Below are 19980 nucleotides of genomic sequence, written 5' to 3'. Positions count from 1 at the left end.
GGTTCTGTCCCTGAATGTTCCTTGACTGCTTTCTCCTTTCCTTAACAAAGGCTGTATAACGTGTCAAATGACTGATTTATTTTTACAGCATTACAAATGCAATGCATTTCATACAAAAGCTCATTCATAACATCAGTTTTAATACGGCACAACTACTTTAAGGTTGTTATTTCCTAAGAATTCATAAGAAGCTGCAGGTGTATAAATGGCCTCGTCTGCATTTTCAGGTACTTATTGTCAAAATCACTCAAATACAGAGTCCTAAGTATGACATCAACAGGAAAAAAAGAGAAACTTTGGTACTTACTTTTGCATATGAAAAATTTTTCATTATACAGACAGAAACCACTAACTACTGCATAGACAATTCATCTATCAGCCCTCACAGACCCTGCCTGGTTCCTTTTGAGGGTGTTTCTTCTTCACAGACACAGAAGGCCATGTCTGTACTTCAAAACTGCACCAGGACAACTATATTAGTGCAGTACAAGCACTCGGGGTGGACAATATAGAAGTGTTTTATATTCATGCAAATACTGTGATAAAGGAAGGTCAAAGCGTTAAGCCTTTTCTATACTACCAAAAATCATAGAACGGTTTGTGTTGGAAGGGACCTTCAAGATCATCCAATTCCAACCCCCTGCCACGGGCAGGGACACCTTCCACTGGAGCAGGTTCCTCCAAGCCCCTGTGTCCAACCTGGCCTTGAGCACTGCCAGGGATGGGGCAGCCACAGCTTCTCTGGGCACCCTGTGCCAGTGCCTCAGCACCCTCACAGGGAAGAACTTCTTCCTAAGATCTCCCCTAAATCTCCCCTCTTTCGGTTTAAATCCATTGTCCCTTGTCTTATTATTACATGCTCTTGTAAAAAGTCTCTCTCTAGATTTCTCTTAGGCTCCCTTCAGCTACAGAAAGGCTGCTGTAAGGTATCCCTGGAGCCTTCTCTTCTCCAGGTGGAACAAGCCCATCTCTCTCAGCCTATCTCCACAGCAGAGGTGCTCCAGTCTCCGACCATCTCTGTGGCCTTCTCCCGACTCTAGACAGGTACAAGCAGCAGTACACCTATAAAGCTATAAAATACAGACAGCTTACACGTGTATACCCACATTCACACACCTACCCCGCAAAACTGCTGCTCAGCACTTACCTCCATCACCTGCCAAAACCACGAAGCCCAAGTCCCCACCTTCACTACAGCTGGTGTGACTTGTGTGAACGTGCTAAGATTTTGACCTAACTTTTCAACCTCAGGTCTCCGGACTGACACCTCTACATGCTGACCTGCCCAGAAACCTTCATTTCACTAAGCAACCGAGAAAAAACTCCCCGGATCCCGAAAATAAGGCCTTTAACGGGGACACCACGAGCGGCTGACGGAGGGACGGCACCCACCCCGCGAGGGCTCCCCGGCAGGACGGACACCGCTTATGGGTGCCGCCACTCCCCTCCGCCGCGTACCACAACCCGCCCTCTCGCCCGCCCCGGCGGCTGCCGGTGCGTCACTTCCCTCCCGGGTCGCCCGCGCCGCTGAGTGTTTCCAGGGCAACGCGGCGTCCGGCCCCGTGAGTAGCGGCCCAGCCTGAGCGGGGTTCGGGGTGCGCGGCACGGCCGGGCCGCCTCCCATGCGCGGTGCGGGGCGCTCCCGCTGCCAACCGGGTGTCCGCGGGGAGGGCTGCGGGGCCCGGGCAGGCCCTTGCTCGCTCCCCGCCTGCCGGGGGCCGCCCTGCGGCGCGCTGCGGGCGGGAGGAGCGGAGCACATGTCGCGGCCCGTCCCGGTAACTCCGCGCGGGTCCGCGGGCCGGGCAGGGACTCGCGGGACTGATTGTCCGGGAGGGGCCTGCGGCCCCGGAGGGAGGCCGGGGTCTCGGCGCACCGCCTGCGGGGGCCTCCCGGGCTCCGGTGTGGGTGAGCGGTGGGAGGAGCGGTTGGGCAGGTGCCGGTTCCGGAGCCGGGCAGAAAGAGCCTTTTGGTGTCCCTTTGCGAGGGATGTCCCCTTGTCCCTCCTTGGAGGGGAGGTGTGTGAGGGGCAGCCCCAGCCCCGCTGCCCAGCAGAAACGGCACTGGTTAAGGGAGCGGTGTCCCAGCCAAAGGGCACTGCACTGAGCCAGCGTTTACCAGTTGAAACAGTTTATTCTTGGGTAGGACCACGCATGTGGAGAAGGAATGGCATAGCCGCCATACAGCAGTTTGTTATTGATAGACTCAAAACTTCAGTTACTTAATCATTGTCTTACCTTCTCGGCGCAGCTTGGGCTCCGTGGGAGATGTCAACCCCTCCCCTCGCCGGGGCCGGCATGCCTCCAGGCGCCTTCTCAGGGACACAGGCTCAGGCAGCTCGGGAGGTAAATACAGCTTCCCTCTGCCGAATTGGCCAAGAGACCGTGCAGGACATTGTCTTTCGGACCATGGAAATCTTTCAGTTATTGAGGAACATGCAGGTGAGAAATAACTTTCCTTTTGTGGGCCTCAAATTCCCATGTGTTTACCAGGCACAGGAGACAGCTTAGGACATTTAAATATGTAACTCAATCAGACTGCTTTGAAAAGTTGATTGGAGAAGTGATACTACTCTTAATATATTCGCACACTTCTGTACATTAAGTAACGATGGAGAAAGTTCAGAAATGCTGAATTGTTACTGCCCCCACAATTAAAATACACTCTAAATACACTGAGTATTTGGGTTTCTTTTATGAATAGTAAAGTCTGTTTACGTGCTAGTTATGTTTCGCTGTTTTTGTTAAAATCTGAAGAGTAATTTTAGAGGATTTTTCATTGATCTTTTCTTGTAATATTTTCCACCTAGAAGCTTTTGGACAATTTTTTTTCTTATTAACGCAGACATAATACTTGTTTGTGGCTAATTACTGAGAAAACATTACAAACTTCTATTGTGTTTCTCTGTTAAGAGCAGAAGAGAAATAATCATTCCCATTCCCTCTCTATTTTCACGACTCTGGCAGTTTTCCTCCTATAGTTGTCTTAGGTACAGGTATATGTACTTAGAGTTTGCTAACTATTGAATTCACTTTGTGTCTCTGAATTGTGACCTGGGGCTGAAACACAAAGTCTCAAAGCGTAATAACAACAGTGTCATGCTTCAGCTTTTTGAAGACACGTGCTGAAAAGAGTTAGAGAGATTGACAATGACCAAAGTGTAGAGTACATGAAGCTGTTTTGACAGCAATGATTTTGCACAAGCAGAGAAGCAGATAAAATACAGAGTTTTGCTGATAAATTAAATAGAAATTTCAGCAATTTCTCTGGGGATAGTGTGATTGTCTTACTTTAAAATGTACAAAACCCTTCTGAATTATTTTAGCTTATTGTTTCACATGACAGAAACTTTAATGTACTATTTTTAACATTTGGGGGGGTTTGATTCTCCAAGTTACCGAATGGTGTTACGTATCATACTGGAACGTATCAAGACAGACTGGGAAAGCTGCAGGAACATCTCCGTCAGCTGTCGATACTCTTCAGAAAACTGAGATTAGTCTATGACAAATGCAATGAAAACTGTGCTGGGCTTGATCCTGTTCCCATAGAAGTAAGTATCTTTATTCATATATAAATTAAAGATCAGAATAACCACTCTCTGCTTAGTGTATCGTCCATTCTCTTGAGTTGCAGGAGACCTATAACAAGTTTTGAATGACACTGGAATTATTCAGTGGACTGAATTCTTCTTATTTGGAGTTGGTTGAAACATTGTGAAACTTGACTGTTAACGTTAACAATTCTTACCAGTTGGAAGGGTTCCAATTCTGAAATCAATCTTCATTTAAAATTTTAGTCTTTTTCCTGAGGCTTTTTGGTACATTCACCAATTAATTTCCCCTAGGAAAAAAAGGGTCAGGGCAAATTTGTGGGATTTCTTTCTAAGTGCATTCTTATAGCAGGAAAAAGTCTCTCACCTGCCAGCCTGGCTCTCTGCGTAATAACCATTATTCTCCTTGCTTTTACCATCAGTCTGTACCTCCATAGTTTCCTCACTCAGCTACTCTTAACCTGCTGAGCCACTATGAACCAAATCTAAATGTGCAGTGGTGATGGAAAACTTAACAGCATAAGACTTCCATGAAGTAGGACACCAAAGTTTTTCCTAATAAAAATGCTATTCCTAGTAAAATCACAACTTCATTTTTCCTCCTCATAAGTTAAGTTGCTTCTAATTCCTAGCAATACTCTTAAAGCCTATTTTGATTTGAGTTACTACTGCTCTATATTAACCAGAACTGTGAAGTTCTTTAATTAATGAGCTCTGAATTCTGAGGCGACTCCGTTAGCAGACTTCTGATTGTCCATAGAGTTTTAATCATTTAAGCATTATATTTTCTATAATGCGTCTCTCACTGTATAAAGAAGTGAAGGAGTCCATTCTGTCAGTCCATTCTAGACTACTTATTGTCTTATGGAAAAACTCCTATTAAGCTGACTGTGGCCTGGTCTTAAAAAATAGCCAAACAGAGGCCCACTAAAAGAGCAAGTCATAATTAGGGTATTGTCCTAGGTTCAGCAGTAGCAGTCATTTTTCTCCTTCTTAGTGGCTGGTGCAGTGCTGTCTTTTTGACTTTCAGCCTGGGAACAACGCTGATAACACCGACGTTTTTAGTTGTTGCTAAGGAATGTTTACTCCGATCAAGGACTTTCTCAGTCTCATGCTTTGCCAGAGAGGAGGGGAAGCCAGGGGGAAGCAGAGACAGGACACCTGACCCAAACTGGCCAAAGGGGTATTCCATACCACGGCATGTCATGCCCAGTATATAAACTGGGGGAGTGGCGGTACCCGGAAGGCCCAGATCGCTGCTGGGTATCGGTTGGTGGGTGGTGAGCAATTGTATCCTCTCCCTTGTTATTTCCCTTATCATTATTATTATTGGTGGTAGCAGTAGTGGTTTTGTATTATACCTTAGTTATGGACTGTTCTCATCTCAACCCGTGGGAATTACATTCCTTAGATTCTCCTCCCATCCCTCTGAGAGCAGGGGGAGGAAGAAGGGGGAGAGTGAGAGAGCAGCTGCGTGGTTCTGAGTTACCAGCTGGGCTTAAACCACGACAGGTACTAGCCAAATAGCTGTGTAAAGCCAGTCATAATTATGTTTAGTATTTCACTGAAATACTTTACAATAATGATAACTTCATGTTTGTGATATAGTTTGCAATAGTAAATTTGAAAATCACAATCTGCAGAGTTTAAAAATACAGGTATTATCTATGATAAACATCTTAATGTAAAGGCTGGGTTCTGCCTGCACTTATGAAATTGGTAATATCACAGAATCACAGAATCAACCAGGTTGGAAAAGACCTCTAAAATCATCAAGTCCAACTGTTAAATATGTGGGATTGTATCTTTTTGAAGCACATAAGTTTTCCTATACTGAGGTTATTGCAAGGCCTTTGAGTTTGAGGTGGTGAAGTAAGCTTGACTCTGCTGCTTCTTGGGAAGTTTGAACCTTTGGAGAGAATGGTAGTACCTTGTGTATCTCCTGGTTTGGTTTCTTTTTTAATTCGTTTTTCCTTTTTCTTACTTTTTTTTTTTTCCTAAAGCTGATGTTTCTTGTCTTCACAGCAACTTATTCCATATGTTGAAGAAGATGGCTCCAAGCATGATGATCGTGGTGCTGCAAGTCAGCTTCGTTTTGCTACTGAAGAGAGAAGGGAAATCATGGAAGTAAATAAGGTAAGAAAGTTGAAATTAATTTGCATAAAACTGAAAATGGCACTTTGTCATTACAAAGCTTAAATTTCTTGATTGCTGTACTAAATGCAGTATGTGTGATAACTACTATCAAACTTGCTATTAAATACTTCCTGCAGAACTATTTCAGAATTATGTTTTAGTAAGCAGTTTATTTTTTTTCTTTTTTTTTTTTTTAACTTGTACCTCTGGCTGTAAAGTTTAGGATTCCTGACAATTTTAACTTGTGTCTCTCTTTCATAGAATCATAGAAAGGTTTGGGTTGGAAGGGACCTTCAAGATCATCCAGTTCCAACGCTCTGCCATGGGCAGGGACACCTTCCACTAGACCAGGTTGCTCTAAGCCCCTGTGTCCAACCTGGCCTTGAACACTTCTGGGGATGGGGCAGCCACAGCTTCTCTGGGCAGCTTGTGCCAGTGTCTCACCACCCTCATAGTAAAGAACTTCTTTCTAATCTCTTCTTTAAGGTCTTTCAGCTTAAAGCCATTCTCCCTTGTCCTGTCACTACTTGCCCTTGTTAAAAAGCCCCTTTTTTTTTTTTTTTTTTTTTTTTTTTTTTTTTTTTTTTTCCAGATTTCTTGTCAGCCCCCTTTAGGCACCGGAAGCTATTCTAAGGTCTTCTGGAGCCTTCTCTTCTCCAGGCTGAACAACCCCAACTCTCTCAGCCTGTCTCTGTAGCAGAGGTGCTTCAGCCTCTGATCACTTTTGTGGACTCCTCTGGACTTGCTCCAACAGGTCCATGTCCTTCTTATGTTTGGGGCCCCAGAGCTGGGCACAGGACTGCAGGGGCAGTCTCACCAGTGCTGAGTAGAAGGGCAGGATCTCCTCCCTCCACCTGCTGGCCGCTCTCCTTTAGATGCAGCCCAGCATACAGTTGGCTTTCTGGGCTGTGAGCACACACTGCTGGCTCATGTTCAGTTTCTCATCAACCAATGCAACATCCCCAAGTCCTTCTTCTCAGGTCTGCTCTCAATCCATTCTCTGTCTGGCCTCTATTCGTGCTTGGGATTGCCCCGACCCAGGTGCAGGACTTGGCCTTTTTGAACTTAATGAGGTTGGCACTGGCCCACCTCTCAAGCCTGTCAGGGGCCCTCTAAATGGCATCCCTTCCCTCCAGTGCATTGACTGCACCACACAGCTTGGTGTCATGAGCAAACTTGCTGAGGGTGACTCGATCCCACTGTCCATGTTGCCAGCAAGGATGTTGACATTTATTCTTTGGAATACAGTGTATTATGTATATGCGTAACCCACTAGATATCGGCACTTCACACTGAAGTAAGGTGCCTGTTGTACTTTTCAAAACTTATCTTAGGTGTTAAAAAAACAGGTATTGAACATCAGATATGTAAATATTATTCCAATGATGTGAGTTGGTAAAGGAGTTTCAGGGCAACCTTCTGTATTTTGACAGTTGGAAGAAGACCGTTCCTTTTGTTAAGTGCAGAATTTATTGAATCTTGACACATTCAGAGAAAAAATGTACTATGTTTGATAAAGATGCTGCTAAATTTTCAGTGTGAGTGACAGTATGCAATGGAGTGCAAAGATGGACTCAAATCTAAAAATAAATATGCTGTAGGAAATGCTAATATAATATTGAGATTAAAAATATGTAGTTTTACCAGACCACAATTTTTAACATGTTTCTTCAATCTGTAAAGTACAAAGATAGGATTAAATAAATATTTCTTTTGTTGTAAATCAGTAAATGCTCAGTAAAATGCATAATCTACAAAAATAACTGAACAAAGGAAATAAATGAGTAAACTGCTTCTTTATGGAGAGAATAATTGGTGGATTTTCAGCTTTTAAACTATTTTTGCTACTTTAATTTGCCTTCAACAATCAGATATGTACTGAGTTTTTCATAACCCATTTATTTAGAAAACGTATGCATATTGTATAGGAGAAAATGAGGACTACAAGAATTTAGAGAAAAGCAGTTGTCAGCTTTCTTGTTGTATTCTTTCTATTCAGTGCTGATGTAGCAGGTTTGTATATATTGTATATGTAATGTACTGTGAATTTATGCACATTTATTTGCAATCTTTAAGTGTTAATAAGTTTAACTGTCCATATTTGCTGTGTTTTTAATAGTTCTGTGACACGGTTTTGCCCTTGTTGTTGTATTTGCATGCTACGAAATTTTTTAAACCTCCTTGGTGTGATCTTGTGAAAAGAATTTCATAAATGTTAATGATGAGTTCTGAACCTTAAAAGGTTGATGGTGTTACTGGACCATTGGTAAGAAATTGGTAATAAGAATGTGTTAAACCTTTCACTTAAATCTGGTCTCAAATCTTGTATGTACACTTAAATGCCTTGACCCGATTTCCAGATTTTCCATAGTGCGTTGGCTTTTTTATTTTTGCCTCCCTTCAACTGTCTGAGCACATCCACCACCACTTTCAGAGTTCAAATTGCAATACAGACAGAATAGGATATGACTAGAAATAACGAAATTCTTGGTTTTGCCAAGAAAAATTACTTGGTATCAGGTATCACATTAATTGGTCTAATTTCTGACCCTGGCTGCTGGGCTCCAATAGCTCTCTGGTTCCCAGCTGGCACTCCTGACAGCTTTTCAGTCCTCTGTAGTGTGGAGTGTCCACCTTTGACTCAATTTTGCTTAATCTGTTTTAGCAAAATTTCAGTAATACAAAGTGTTGATGAAAATGCTGTGACAGGGAAATCAACGTGACAGATGGAGAAGCTTTTTCCTTTCTTGACCCACTGTCTTTTCTTCCTTCAGCTGGTCATCCTGCTCTCACCTAGTGCTTTTTGCTGTGATATGCAGTACCAAAAGAAGCATTATTTCAATAACCCAATACTTTGACACTATTGACACATTTGAATTCTTAGACCTTTCATGTGTCTCTTAATTTTGCCCTCCTTGCTGTGGTATCACAGCCGGTCTCATCTCTTTAGTGGCTCTGGATGTATGTGAAGGACACGAACTGCCCTGCACGGCCAAAACTAGTAGATCATATAAACTTTGTGGATCATGTGTACTCACACAAAACCATCCCTCCTTCCAGAAATCACCAACTTCAAACATGGCAGCTCTGCTTTGCTACTACAGTTGTTTGGGAAGGGAGCATCCCCAGTGGAGGAGCACCACGTAGTTGCTGTATTCATCTTCTCACTCATGGGGCAGGAGAACCTGTTGATGTAGCAGAGTTCCTAAATACTGCAGTACCTTTTGATGTCAGTTTGCTGAATAATAGTGGCATCTTTTGGTCTTATTTATTTCTTTCTTCTGATATATTAGACTTGTCTTTTAGGTCAGAAAGTTTAATGTGCTCACCTTGCCTAAGAAATACTTGTTCATTAATTTAAAATATAGATTAGTTTACAAGGTAATGAATTTCTGTCCTAGCAATTCAGTTATAATTAGCAACTGTAGGTTTAAATACAATCTATTAAGCTTAAAAAGAAAAGGAATTTTTTTGCCTACACTAAGAATGCACTATTATTATAAAACAACCAAACAAACCATTTATGAAGCACCAATTACCTCTACTTTGTACTAAATAGTTCTTCCAAAAAATGTTACTTATTCCTTTTTATCTGTATTTGCTTTTCTGGGGTTGTAAGTTGTTGAGGAAGTTGACTCTTTTCTGGAATAAAAATTTACTCTTCCAGAATCAGTTTAGCATTTGCATTCATCTAGTAATACAAGTCCCGATCCAGTTTTCACGGAACATAATTACTGTTTGCAACAATTGGAAGCTGTTACCAAAAATTCCTCACTTGTTTGCATATTTTTTTGAGTCTTTAATGTTCTCTCTACATGTTTTTTACATTCTTAGTATAGCATCACCTGTAATGTTTTTTGAGATGTCAGGCTCACCTTGAGTCTGTGGTCTTGTAGTGCATTTAACAGGACTTACAACAGAAAATATCAAATCACAACTGAGAGCACTTTAATTTGTGTTTCTGCCGTATCAGCAGTTTACCCCCTTTTTTTAAGAAATGGAGCAAGTACAGCATTGGTTTTTTAGGTGCTGTAGGTCCGCTTTCAAATGAAGCATTTGGGAAAACCATCATGTAATTAGTAGTCTTGATACATTTGGGTGAAAATGAAATGATATGAAATAGCTTTAGGACTTTACAGGTGACCCTTTAGAAAAGAGTCATGTTTGATTCTTATTTAATCTTTGCTAACTGGTTAACAGTGATTTTGCTAAGAGAGGAACAGACATTCTACATGACAGGCTTTTAAGTTAAGCTGTTACAAGCGTAGCTCTGGGCTTTCTTGATAACAGAACTATTGTGCACTGCAGCTGATGTTCTTTAGGGAAGTAATCCTTAAAATGACAGGAATTTGCAATTAGCCTTTCTCTTTGGAGAATTGTACCTGAATACTACTTTTGGCCATGCTGAAAACCCACATCCCTTTTAAACTACCTTGCATGCTATTTGCATGTATTTTTATTTGTTTTGTAGTTGTAGAGTGCTTTTGCACCCAAAATATGAATGTGCAACAAGGAACACTGTAACAAGAGGTGAAGAATTGTTTATTTGGACACCTTCTCAGCAGGTTAATCTGCACTAGGGGTAGTTCCATCCTGTTTTGGATACCCAAACTGTCTCTCTGCAATGGTAGAATCCACTGCTCCTCATCCCTTTGCTGTGTACGTTGAAGAAGAGTCTAGCTTTGTCTTCTGTAATCTTCATTAGGTAGCTGAAGCCAGCATTGTGATCCTGCCTTAGCCTTCTCTGCTTGAAACTGAACAAAATAGCTTTAATCATCTTGGTGGCCTTCCACTAAGTGATCTCCAGTATGTTACTGTTTTGTATTGAGCCCTAAATTGGACAATTGTTCTCCAGAGCCAAATAGAGGAAATAACAATTTCACTTGAGCTGATTGCTACATTCTTCCTCATACAGCACAGCATGCGGTTAATCTTCATTGTTGTGAAAAGATCTACTGCTGACTCATGTTTCACTTGTCAGAAAGTTTCAAAAAAGACCTCAGGTCTTTTACCTTAGTATCAATCCTGAGATACACCAGGAGTGACCAGCTGCTACTTTGTCTTAATACTAATGATCACAACATTTAGAATCCAATAGCCTAGCCAGTTCTCCATTAACCCTGTAGTCCACCTTCCAAACCACATCTCTCCAGTTTGGCTACAAGGATACTCCTATGAGAGACTGTGTCAAAAGCCTAACATGAAAGTAAACAAAGTCCCCTGCTCTCCCCTTGGCCCCTCAGCCAGTCATTTCTCAATAGAAGGCTATTGTGTTGGTCAGGCACAATACATTTGGTAAATCCAAGATTGACTGTTCCTGGTCAACTTATCATTCATGTGTCTGGACGTGACTTTTGGAAGGTTTTGCTGCATAGTCTTTCTGGGCTCAGAGGTTAGACTGACCAGCCTGTAGTTTCCATAGTTTTCTGGATCTCCCTCCTCACCTTTCTTGAAGATGAATTGAGATGTTTCCTTTTTCATCAGGAACTCTCCCCATCTCAATAGAAAATTATGTAGAGTGGTCTTGTAATGTCATCAGCCAGCTCTCTCAGATGCATTTCATTCCATTAATGAAATATTTCCTTTTCCGTTTCATATAAAATATTGCATTCAAAGCTTTTTATGAGGCTTTCTATATCAAAACAATATCATGGTTACAAAATTCGAGAAAAGTTAGGAAATGCCAAACTTAAAGCTGCCCATACAATCCCTATTGTCCCATTGTCCTTTTTGTCCTCATATAAATGCATATGGTACAACAGTTATTACATTATCACTTCTTCCCCTCCTCCCCCCTTCTTTTCTGGAAAAGTCCTTGAGGTTATTCTCCTTTTTGTTGCAGAGTAGGTACTGTTTAGATTGAATCAGTATTGTGATAAATAAGATTATAGAGTCCTGGTTTATGTGTTATTTAAGTTGCTTGAGTGTATATAAATAAGCGAGGAAATTTGGGAATGAGAAGGAAGGCATTTAATGTGAGTAGTAAGTAATTGAGGCCTGCTCTTGAAAAACTGCTTTTTATCTTTATCACTGACACAAAATGTTGTGGTAGTTGTTCATTCTGCCCTTTATGGTTGTTGATAGCTGTCCTTTGAATATGTGGGAAGCTCGTTAAAATACCGAGTTCAGTGATGCACTTGAACCTTCAGATGCCTCCTGGACAAAAAGTTGGTAGGCACTCACATTTTAATCGATATTGTTCCTGTGACTTAGTTTTGCCATCTGTAGCTGAGGATCGTGCATCTGTGTGATTTTCATGTTCAGAATAGGGATGGTACCACCGAGGAGTGTGGTGGAAGAGCCACCTTGGGAATGGGTAATTCCATTACAAGCTACATAGCTTAGAGGGTACTCAGTAAATAACACCTCAGACTTCGTTGTTGAATGAAAAATAATTGGTATGAAGCAAACATCCGTCCTTTTTAATGAACACACTCCTCTTTGAACAACAGAGCAGGGGATACGTGCAATTGCTGTCTGGTTCAATATGTGAAAAGTATTGAGCGTGCAGTGGAGCAGAGGCTGTCACTGGTGCCTCTGCTTATTTTAGGAAGAGTTATATGTGCAGAAGGAGCAGTTTCCTTTCAGCTATAAGATGCAGCGGGAGGCAGAAAATCCAGTCGCTCATTTCCAGTAAGGGTAGCAGGTAGAATAGTTATGCGTGTGAATGACATCAGGAAAAGCTGTAGTTATTGAACAATGAGTGAGTTAATGTTTAATTGCACAACAGTTAGTGTATTAGTCATGAAAGCTTTTTATCCATTTGAAAAAATATTACAAATAGATGAACATATGAATTTATTATGATGGCAAGTGGGCCTTGGTATCAGTTTAGCCGTAAGTTCAAACATCACCTGGCAGCTTTAAGAGAGTTTTTGCGAAGTGTTGAGGCATTTTTTTCTATCTTTCTTTTTCCTGCTGTATGCGTATTGCATTGTGAGTGTTTTGACTATAAAACCGAAGGCTCAGGGGGGAAGAGGTTTTTCCACCTTCTTACTTCAGAGATTTCTTTATGAAGGACTCACTTAAAAAACCAACAGTAGGAATTGCCAGGACAAGCTTTATTTTTCTCACTTATCGCAAACACTGTGTTTCTGTAGAGGGTTTGACTTACACGGCAGAGGCCATTGTTTGTGTAAGGCTTTCAGCAGTCACTTCCTACAGCAGTTTAGTGGCCAGAAGGAGTAACGTGCTCATGAAAAAGAACATGGTGCAAGTTCTCTGTAGTAGAGTCAGAATCAACAAAATAAACATAATTGGGTTAATTCTGCAGGTAAAGGCACTACTATTATTAATATTTAATGCTTTACTATGCATAGGTGTACTTCTGGCTTGTGCTGTTGCAGGTCTGGAATAGAGCAGGCAAAAACTATTTATTTTTCATTTCTTTAAGCAAAGTGCCTGTACACATAGCAAGTCCTTTTGATTTTTACAAGCATCATTGGAATATAGCTAGTGTTTGATGCTCTTATCTTTGCCTGAAGAGAGCTTTGATAATGGATTGAGTGAAGAATAATGACTCATAGTGATGTTTAGTTTTTAAATGATAGATGAGTTAAGATGAGAAGAGAGATGGCAACCGTGTGCAAAGGAAGTTCTGATACATCCCTGATAGAAAGTGTTAGGTTGGTCTAGACAGCTCTGATAAATGGAAATGAAGTGAACCAACAATGAGTTTAAGTAAAAAATTTATTTCAGTCAAAGTTGAAATTCTTGCATCCTACTGAAACCCAAGACTGTATGAAACATGTCAAAGTCCTTTATGGCATGTTACAGCTATTTTCTGGATGTATGTTATGTTTTCCCACTTTGTTTCATTTATGTGGCGTTTTAGCTTCTGTATATGTTTCATAAATGTCCTGCTACACCTACTAAGGTCTTATTGATTACTGGAAGGTGCAGTCCTTGCTAACTCCATCATGCTGGCACCAGTACTTGAAGCATCAGTCAAAATGGATAGTTATTCACATTGAAAATTACATCACAAAGAAGACCCCATTAGGATTGGTTTTCAGTCAGATCATTTTTCTGACAGAGAAAGACCAACAGAAACATGCCTGGTGAGGTGAATTTAGATCTCTTAAATTGACTATAAGCTGCCTCATGTAAGATGATTTTCCTTGTGCTGTCTGTCTTCGTTTCAGCTATAACAGTTATTTTTCTTACCTAGTAGCTGGTAAGTGCTGTGGTTTGGCTTCAGTCTGAGAACAGTGCTGATACACACCGATGTTTTAGTTGTTGCTAATTGACACTTACCCTGATCAAGGACTTTTTCAGTCTCTCATGCTCTGCCAGTGAGGAGGGGCACAAGAAGCCAGGAGGGAGCAGAGACGGACACCTGACCAAAACTAGCCAAAGGGGGATTATATGGAATACAATACAGCACGTTATGCCCAGTATAGAAACGGGGAGTTGCTGGGAGGGACCGATTGCTGCTTAGTTTGGACTGGTATCGGTCGAGCGGGTGGTGAGCAGTTGTATTGTGTATCACTTGTGCCTTTCCTGAATTCTCGTTTCTTTTCTTTTGTTGTTTCTTATTATTATATTATTGTATTGTTGTATTCTTTCTATCATCACTATATTTTTACTTCCGTTATTAACTGTTCGTATCTCAACCCATGGGGTTTACATTCTTTCGATTGTCTCCCTATCCCACCCAGGGAGGAGGAAGGTGAGGGTGAGCAAACGGCTGCGTGGTGCTGAATTACCAGCTGGGTTTAAACCACGCCACTATCTTAAAAGAGAGAAAGTCAGAGCTGTAGCCTGTATGTAGGATGAAGTACCTTTTCTTGTTTGATACAACTGTTAATCCTGAGAAGCAGTCCAGAGTTCAGCTAAGTCTTTTCAGTAGAAGGAGGAAAGAGTGGGAGGACAACTTGCAAGCAATCTGTTCACATGAAATTTGTCATTACTGCAGAAGCCTGCTTACAGAACTTGCCTGTTTTCAAGAAGGCCATTTCGCCTATCTTTCCAAGGTTAGACCTGAGCTGAGAAGCTCTTACGGGCTCAGCAAAGTCTTAAGCAATGCCAGCACTGCCAGTGGTGCAGAACATAGTAATTATGTAGTACTTTGTGGTGTGCACCACTGCCTGTCAAAAGATTGGTAACAAAGATCACTACATGCATTTCAAATAGGAGACCATGCTCTCTGAAGTGGCTTTTTTTTCCCCCTCTCTCTATTCTTTTTCAGCCTAGCAATCCAGAAATGGTACTTCATCTTAGATGTTGTTTTTATTCTGTAGAAGAACTAAGAAAATAGTTCTTCACTGAAGACAAGGATCTAAAATTATCTTCAGATAAAGTAACAATCGTGTTACTTCTTGTCTTTACAGGTGCTTTGAAAACAAATGAAAAGCCAATTTGAAGGTTCCCTTGTCTAGCATCAAGTAAAGATCAGGCAATTTACAGTTTTATAGCAGTTGCCCAAGAAGTGAAAACAGTCTTACGGAATGAGTCTTTTGGGTAACTTACATAAAGTTCATGTGAGCATACCTACGTAACAGTATTTAACAGTACAGTTAGACATGGATGGAGAGAGAACACAATCTGCATATCAGAGGTTAATGGTTCTTTCTATCTGTGACCTGAGTAACCATCACTGACCATCAGCCTTCCTTTCTATTAATGAAGGCTTTGAAAAACTGTGGACTTGCATGCCCTCAGTATCAGTAAATGACATTTTGTGTTAAATGGGTAGTTTTGTGTAACATTCATTGATTTTTCTAGGAATGAATGTTGAGGGTGGCAAACAGAGATATGTTTTAAAATGCCATAGGTGTGAACATGCTTGTTTATCTCATCCCTCTTGTGCTTTCTCAAGCATCAAAATCTTACATTACAAGCTTTTGTAGGGAGACACTTGCAGTTCTGTCATTTGGATGCTGTGGTAACTATGTGCTTCTCAGTTTTCTCTCGTCTTTAGGAGCTGGATCTCTGCTGTATATTGTGAAGTCTTGTATTAGCAAATGAAAAAGAAAGAAATATAAGATAAATGCACATAGTTCTCTTTAAAATATTTTTTAGTCTGCCAAATGCTTGTTTAAAAATTCAAAGTTAGTGCACATGAATTGTCCTACATCTGTTTTTACATCCTTCTCAGGAGTCTGGAATTGAGTGTTGTCTCTGTTTCCAGGAAATGTGTTCACCAAAGTCCGTTCAGGAATATTTCCCTTACTCAAAGTCCTATGTTCCCTGTGTAATCTAAGCCTAATGACCATGTTACTTCAGGCCATTTTTACAGGTCTGAAGTGAATAGACTTCCTTTTTGTCTCTGGACTTCTTTCCCAGCTAACCAGCTGGGCAACTTAAACATATCAGTCTGTTGTTCACATCAAAATTCAGGAGACTGATTTTCAGGATATTGCTTCTTTTGTTGGTTCCTTTATCACTGTTCCACTTTGGTTGTATTACTGATCACCCTTCTGGGTCACCCTTCTAATGTATTTCCATTTGTGTAGTACAAATAACAAAGTTATGACAAACCTGAAACATTTGGAATAGTTTGTCCTCTTTTGATGGTAGCAGATCTTTCCTGTGCTTTCACTTTCCTTGGAACTCTGGACTTCCCTAATGAATAAATAGTTTCATCTCTAATGTGAGAAGGCTGACATCTTATCAAATTGGAATTAAATGAGAGGAATAGGTTTTTGTTAACAATACACAGTTACTTAGTTCTTTACAGCTTTGATTTGAGCAGGAAAATGAATAAATCAGACAATACGTGTAGTATTGTGAAACATGAAAGGTTAGGGAGATTGTGTGATGTCTTAATGCACTGATCTTTCTTCTGTAAAGACATAATTTTCAAGTTCTGGTTATGCGCCCAAATAAAAGCGAGTTTGCTGTTCTTCTGTTCCTTCACATGCTTCGGCAGTTTCAAAACCAGTACATAAGAATTCAGCCTGCTTGGGAATATCTGTTTCAGGACAGGACCCCTTTCCTGCATAGGCAGAAGGGCTGAAAAAGCTTGCTTGGCTTCACCTGTACCTTGTGCTTAGTTCAAGCTTCTACCATTACTCCCTCATGTTTCTATGACCCAAGTTATACAAAATATATTCACATAAATTTACCCATTTCCTGAATTTTTTTCTTACTACTTGAAGTACCATTTTTGGACTTTGGAAAGAGAGGACCAATTCACTCAAGCCTCCAGTTTTTCAAGGGGGCAAGTGTTCTGATTAAAAAAAGTGTTGTGAAAAGAAATAGCATTTCCCCTCTAACAATGGTCCTTAACTTTTGAGGCTTTCCTGTATTTTTAGAGTGTGCTTTAAAGAGGATGTACTATCCCACTAACACTGCTCACTGACAACTGAGAAAAAGATCCATGTAGCGTTTCATAACACTGTAATTTTGGTTGAATTTCTGAATGTGCTGTTTGAACTGATCACAAAAAACCTAACCATAAACTCTTCCCACAGAAACTGAAACAGAAGAATCAGCAGCTGAAACAGATCATGGATCAGTTACGGAATCTTATTTGGGACATAAATGCCATGTTGGCAATGCGGAACTGAACACGGAGAATCAAACTTTACAACTGGAAAAGATACCAATTTGTTTGGATATACTTAATTTCTTCTGAAGAAGTAACACGTTTTTTCCACAACCATTTTGCAGTAATGTTTGAAAAGTCTTCAAGATTAAAACATTGCGGTTTTGTAATAACTTAAATGGTGTTGGCTTTGTTTTCATAAAAGATTCATCCTCCAGGTGTTACCTGAGTGATTCAGTGAGGCTGAATAGAATACAGCCTAAGTAAGGTTACAGTAATAATTTGGATTGCTATGCAAATGAGGTTTTTTATAAATGTTTCTGAATTTTTTTTTTAATATATATAATACAATTGGCACTGCTTTAGAAATGTGTTTTCATGCGCTTCTGCAGTGCAAACCACCTCTACAGGGAGGAAAAGTTGCAATACAGAAAAGCTCTAGTAAGCTACAGGACCACAATAGGCAATCAGATATTACAATGCAATATGTTTCCCCATTGTGGGAGCATATACAGGCTGCTATGCCACATAAGCTCATCGTATTCCATATCCTATCACTGGATATATAGTAGATAAATTGGAGCAAAAATCAAAAGCTGCTTAAAATTACCCCTATATTATGGATATAATTAAGTCTTTTTTAAGTCAAGACTACATACATATAGCCTCAACGTTAAACTTCTTCTGTAACTATGCGTTACAACTTCTTGAGTACTGCTCCAGCTTTTGTATGGTGTAGTATTCCTATAGTGTTATATATGGTTGGAATACTTTGGTTTTGTTTACCAGAATGCACTGAATAAACGTCTCATTAATCTTTTCTCTGTGACTGCCAGTCCTAGAAAACTTCAGAGTATATGACCAGTACATAATTTTGAGTTAATCATCAACCTTCATCTCTCTTTGTTCTGCCTCTGGTATTCCTCACAGTTTTCGTTAGCCCTAAAATAGGTCCTAATAATTTTTTGTTTGGCCACAGATGCTGCTAGTGGCCTATGTGTCTCTTTTATCAGATAAAAGAATATGTAAAATAATGCTGTTTCAGTACAAATCTGTAGGGCACTCTACTGTTAATATTTGTCCAGTTGAAAACTGGACGTCCTTATGATTTGCTTCTTGTGTATTACTTTTAACTCTCATTCCATGCTCCATTAGATTCCTTAACAGTTTTGTGTGAAAGATCTGCTCAGAACCTTCTGGAGAGTCCAGTTAAATAGTATCCTTTTAAAAGATACGGGGTTTCGATACTGAATGCTAATTGATTTGAGGTATATAGGGTTTTAAATTTTATACTACTTTTGTAGTTCTATCAGTCTTTTTTATTTTGTTTTTTAATAATTTCAACCCATTTGTCTACTCCTTGAGGTAAAATTTTACCTTGAGGTGAAATAAAGACATGTAGTAGGTCTGATCACACCTGCTTAACAATATATGACTTTTCCGTAAAATTGGGTGCCTTTTCTCTTTTCAAGGAGAATTATTTCTCCTTTTCAAGGCTTTAAATCTGAACAGATGAATGGATGCCCAGTCTTACAATTGCAAATAAACAACAGTTAGAAAATGTTCCTTTTGATTAGTTCACCCATTGTTGAACATGATGTGTTACTATGACCATACCTAGATGTGAATAGATGTCACAACACATTACAAATAAGGACTCTTTCTTTTCTTCTCTTCTTTTACAAAAGGAGGAGTGGACAGCTTACTCAGTGGCAGAGCTAGCAGCAGAGCTGTTCATTTCCCATCTGCATTGACCACTGTGGCAGACTTTTTGGTCAGAAATAATGTTTGATTTCTGCAGCGATGAGAGACAGAACTATTATATATACACAAAGCTTTTGAAAGGAGAAGACTGCTAGCAGAGATTTTATTTCGTTTCTTTAAAATGTGAGTGCATTTTTGTATTTGCAAGCTCTAGTGGCAGCTTTCTGTTTAGTGTGTGTATAAGCATTCATCCAACCTAGAAGTATTTGAAAGATCCTAGAAGAAAGATTTTGAAATGACATCAACATCTTAATTGTGAGTGTAAAATTCACAGTACTTAGTATTTTGTTGTATTTTTGGAACAATTCTGGAAAATTGAGATTAGTGTAGCTTTTGCTCTGCTGCCTGTACATTATCTATGTATTCTTACTAAACATCTTTAAAGTTTGTTGACTTTTTTATTGCATATAAACAGTACAGAAGTAACCTAAGATATGAATAAGAGTGTAAATATTGCAAGTAGATGTTTGGCCAGTACAATATTCAGCTTTCTCTGTGCAGCTGCTAGCAGTAGCCAAGATTTATACTACAATTTTTCATCTGGGAGAGAGGAGAAAACACTTCAAAGCACTACCAGTATAGGTAGCACAGTAGCTAAATTGAAAGTGCAGAATTGACAGAATTGTAAATTATCACAGTAAATACTGTCAAAACAGGAACTTTGCAAGGTGTTGGACCAAAACTGTACACTTTGACTTACACAGATGAAAGTAAGGATAGTGAACATAATTCATACGCTATCAGATCCATGAGTAAGTATGGCCAAGGAGTTCACCAAGAAGATGACAGTTTTAAGAAAAGTGGCAATTCCTCAGCTGTGGAACACTTTCAAAGGAATTACTGGGCATCAACATGTGCTGAAATTTAATATTTTAGTCAATGCTAACTGAACTTTAACTGCTGGTTAATGAAATGGCACCAAATGAAGTGTTTACAAATACCAGAGAAGCAATACCAACACAGATGTTTCGGTGTTTTGTTTATACATCGTAGACTATTTCTGTATTTCTGATCAGGCAGAAGCTGGATAAACATACAG

The 19980-nt window shown here is 40.1% G+C and overlaps 1 protein-coding gene across 2 annotated transcripts; it reads left to right on the top strand.

The window, feature by feature from the left end:
- Nucleotides 1-1481: 1481 nt before the first annotated feature.
- On the top strand, nt 1482-18625 carry MED30 (mediator complex subunit 30). Of its 2 annotated transcripts, none has more exons than XM_030502307.1 (5): nt 1482-1562; nt 2248-2438; nt 3392-3550; nt 5576-5686; nt 17104-18625. In XM_030502307.1, exons 2-5 carry the CDS (start codon nt 2265-2267, stop codon nt 17197-17199), a joined length of 540 nt encoding a protein of 179 aa, XP_030358167.1. In that variant the 5' UTR covers nt 1482-1562; nt 2248-2264; the 3' UTR covers nt 17200-18625. The 2 variants fall into 2 exon arrangements, with proteins under 2 accessions (XP_030358167.1, XP_030358173.1); XM_030502313.1 differs by having other exon boundaries at nt 1530-1775.
- Nucleotides 18626-19980: the final 1355 nt, after the last annotated feature.

The sequence above is a fragment of the Strigops habroptila genome, chromosome 1, assembly GCF_004027225.2.
Source record: "Strigops habroptila isolate Jane chromosome 1, bStrHab1.2.pri, whole genome shotgun sequence".
Taxonomy (NCBI): Eukaryota; Metazoa; Chordata; class Aves; order Psittaciformes; family Psittacidae; genus Strigops; species Strigops habroptila.
This window is presented reverse-complemented; position numbering and strand designations above follow the sequence as displayed.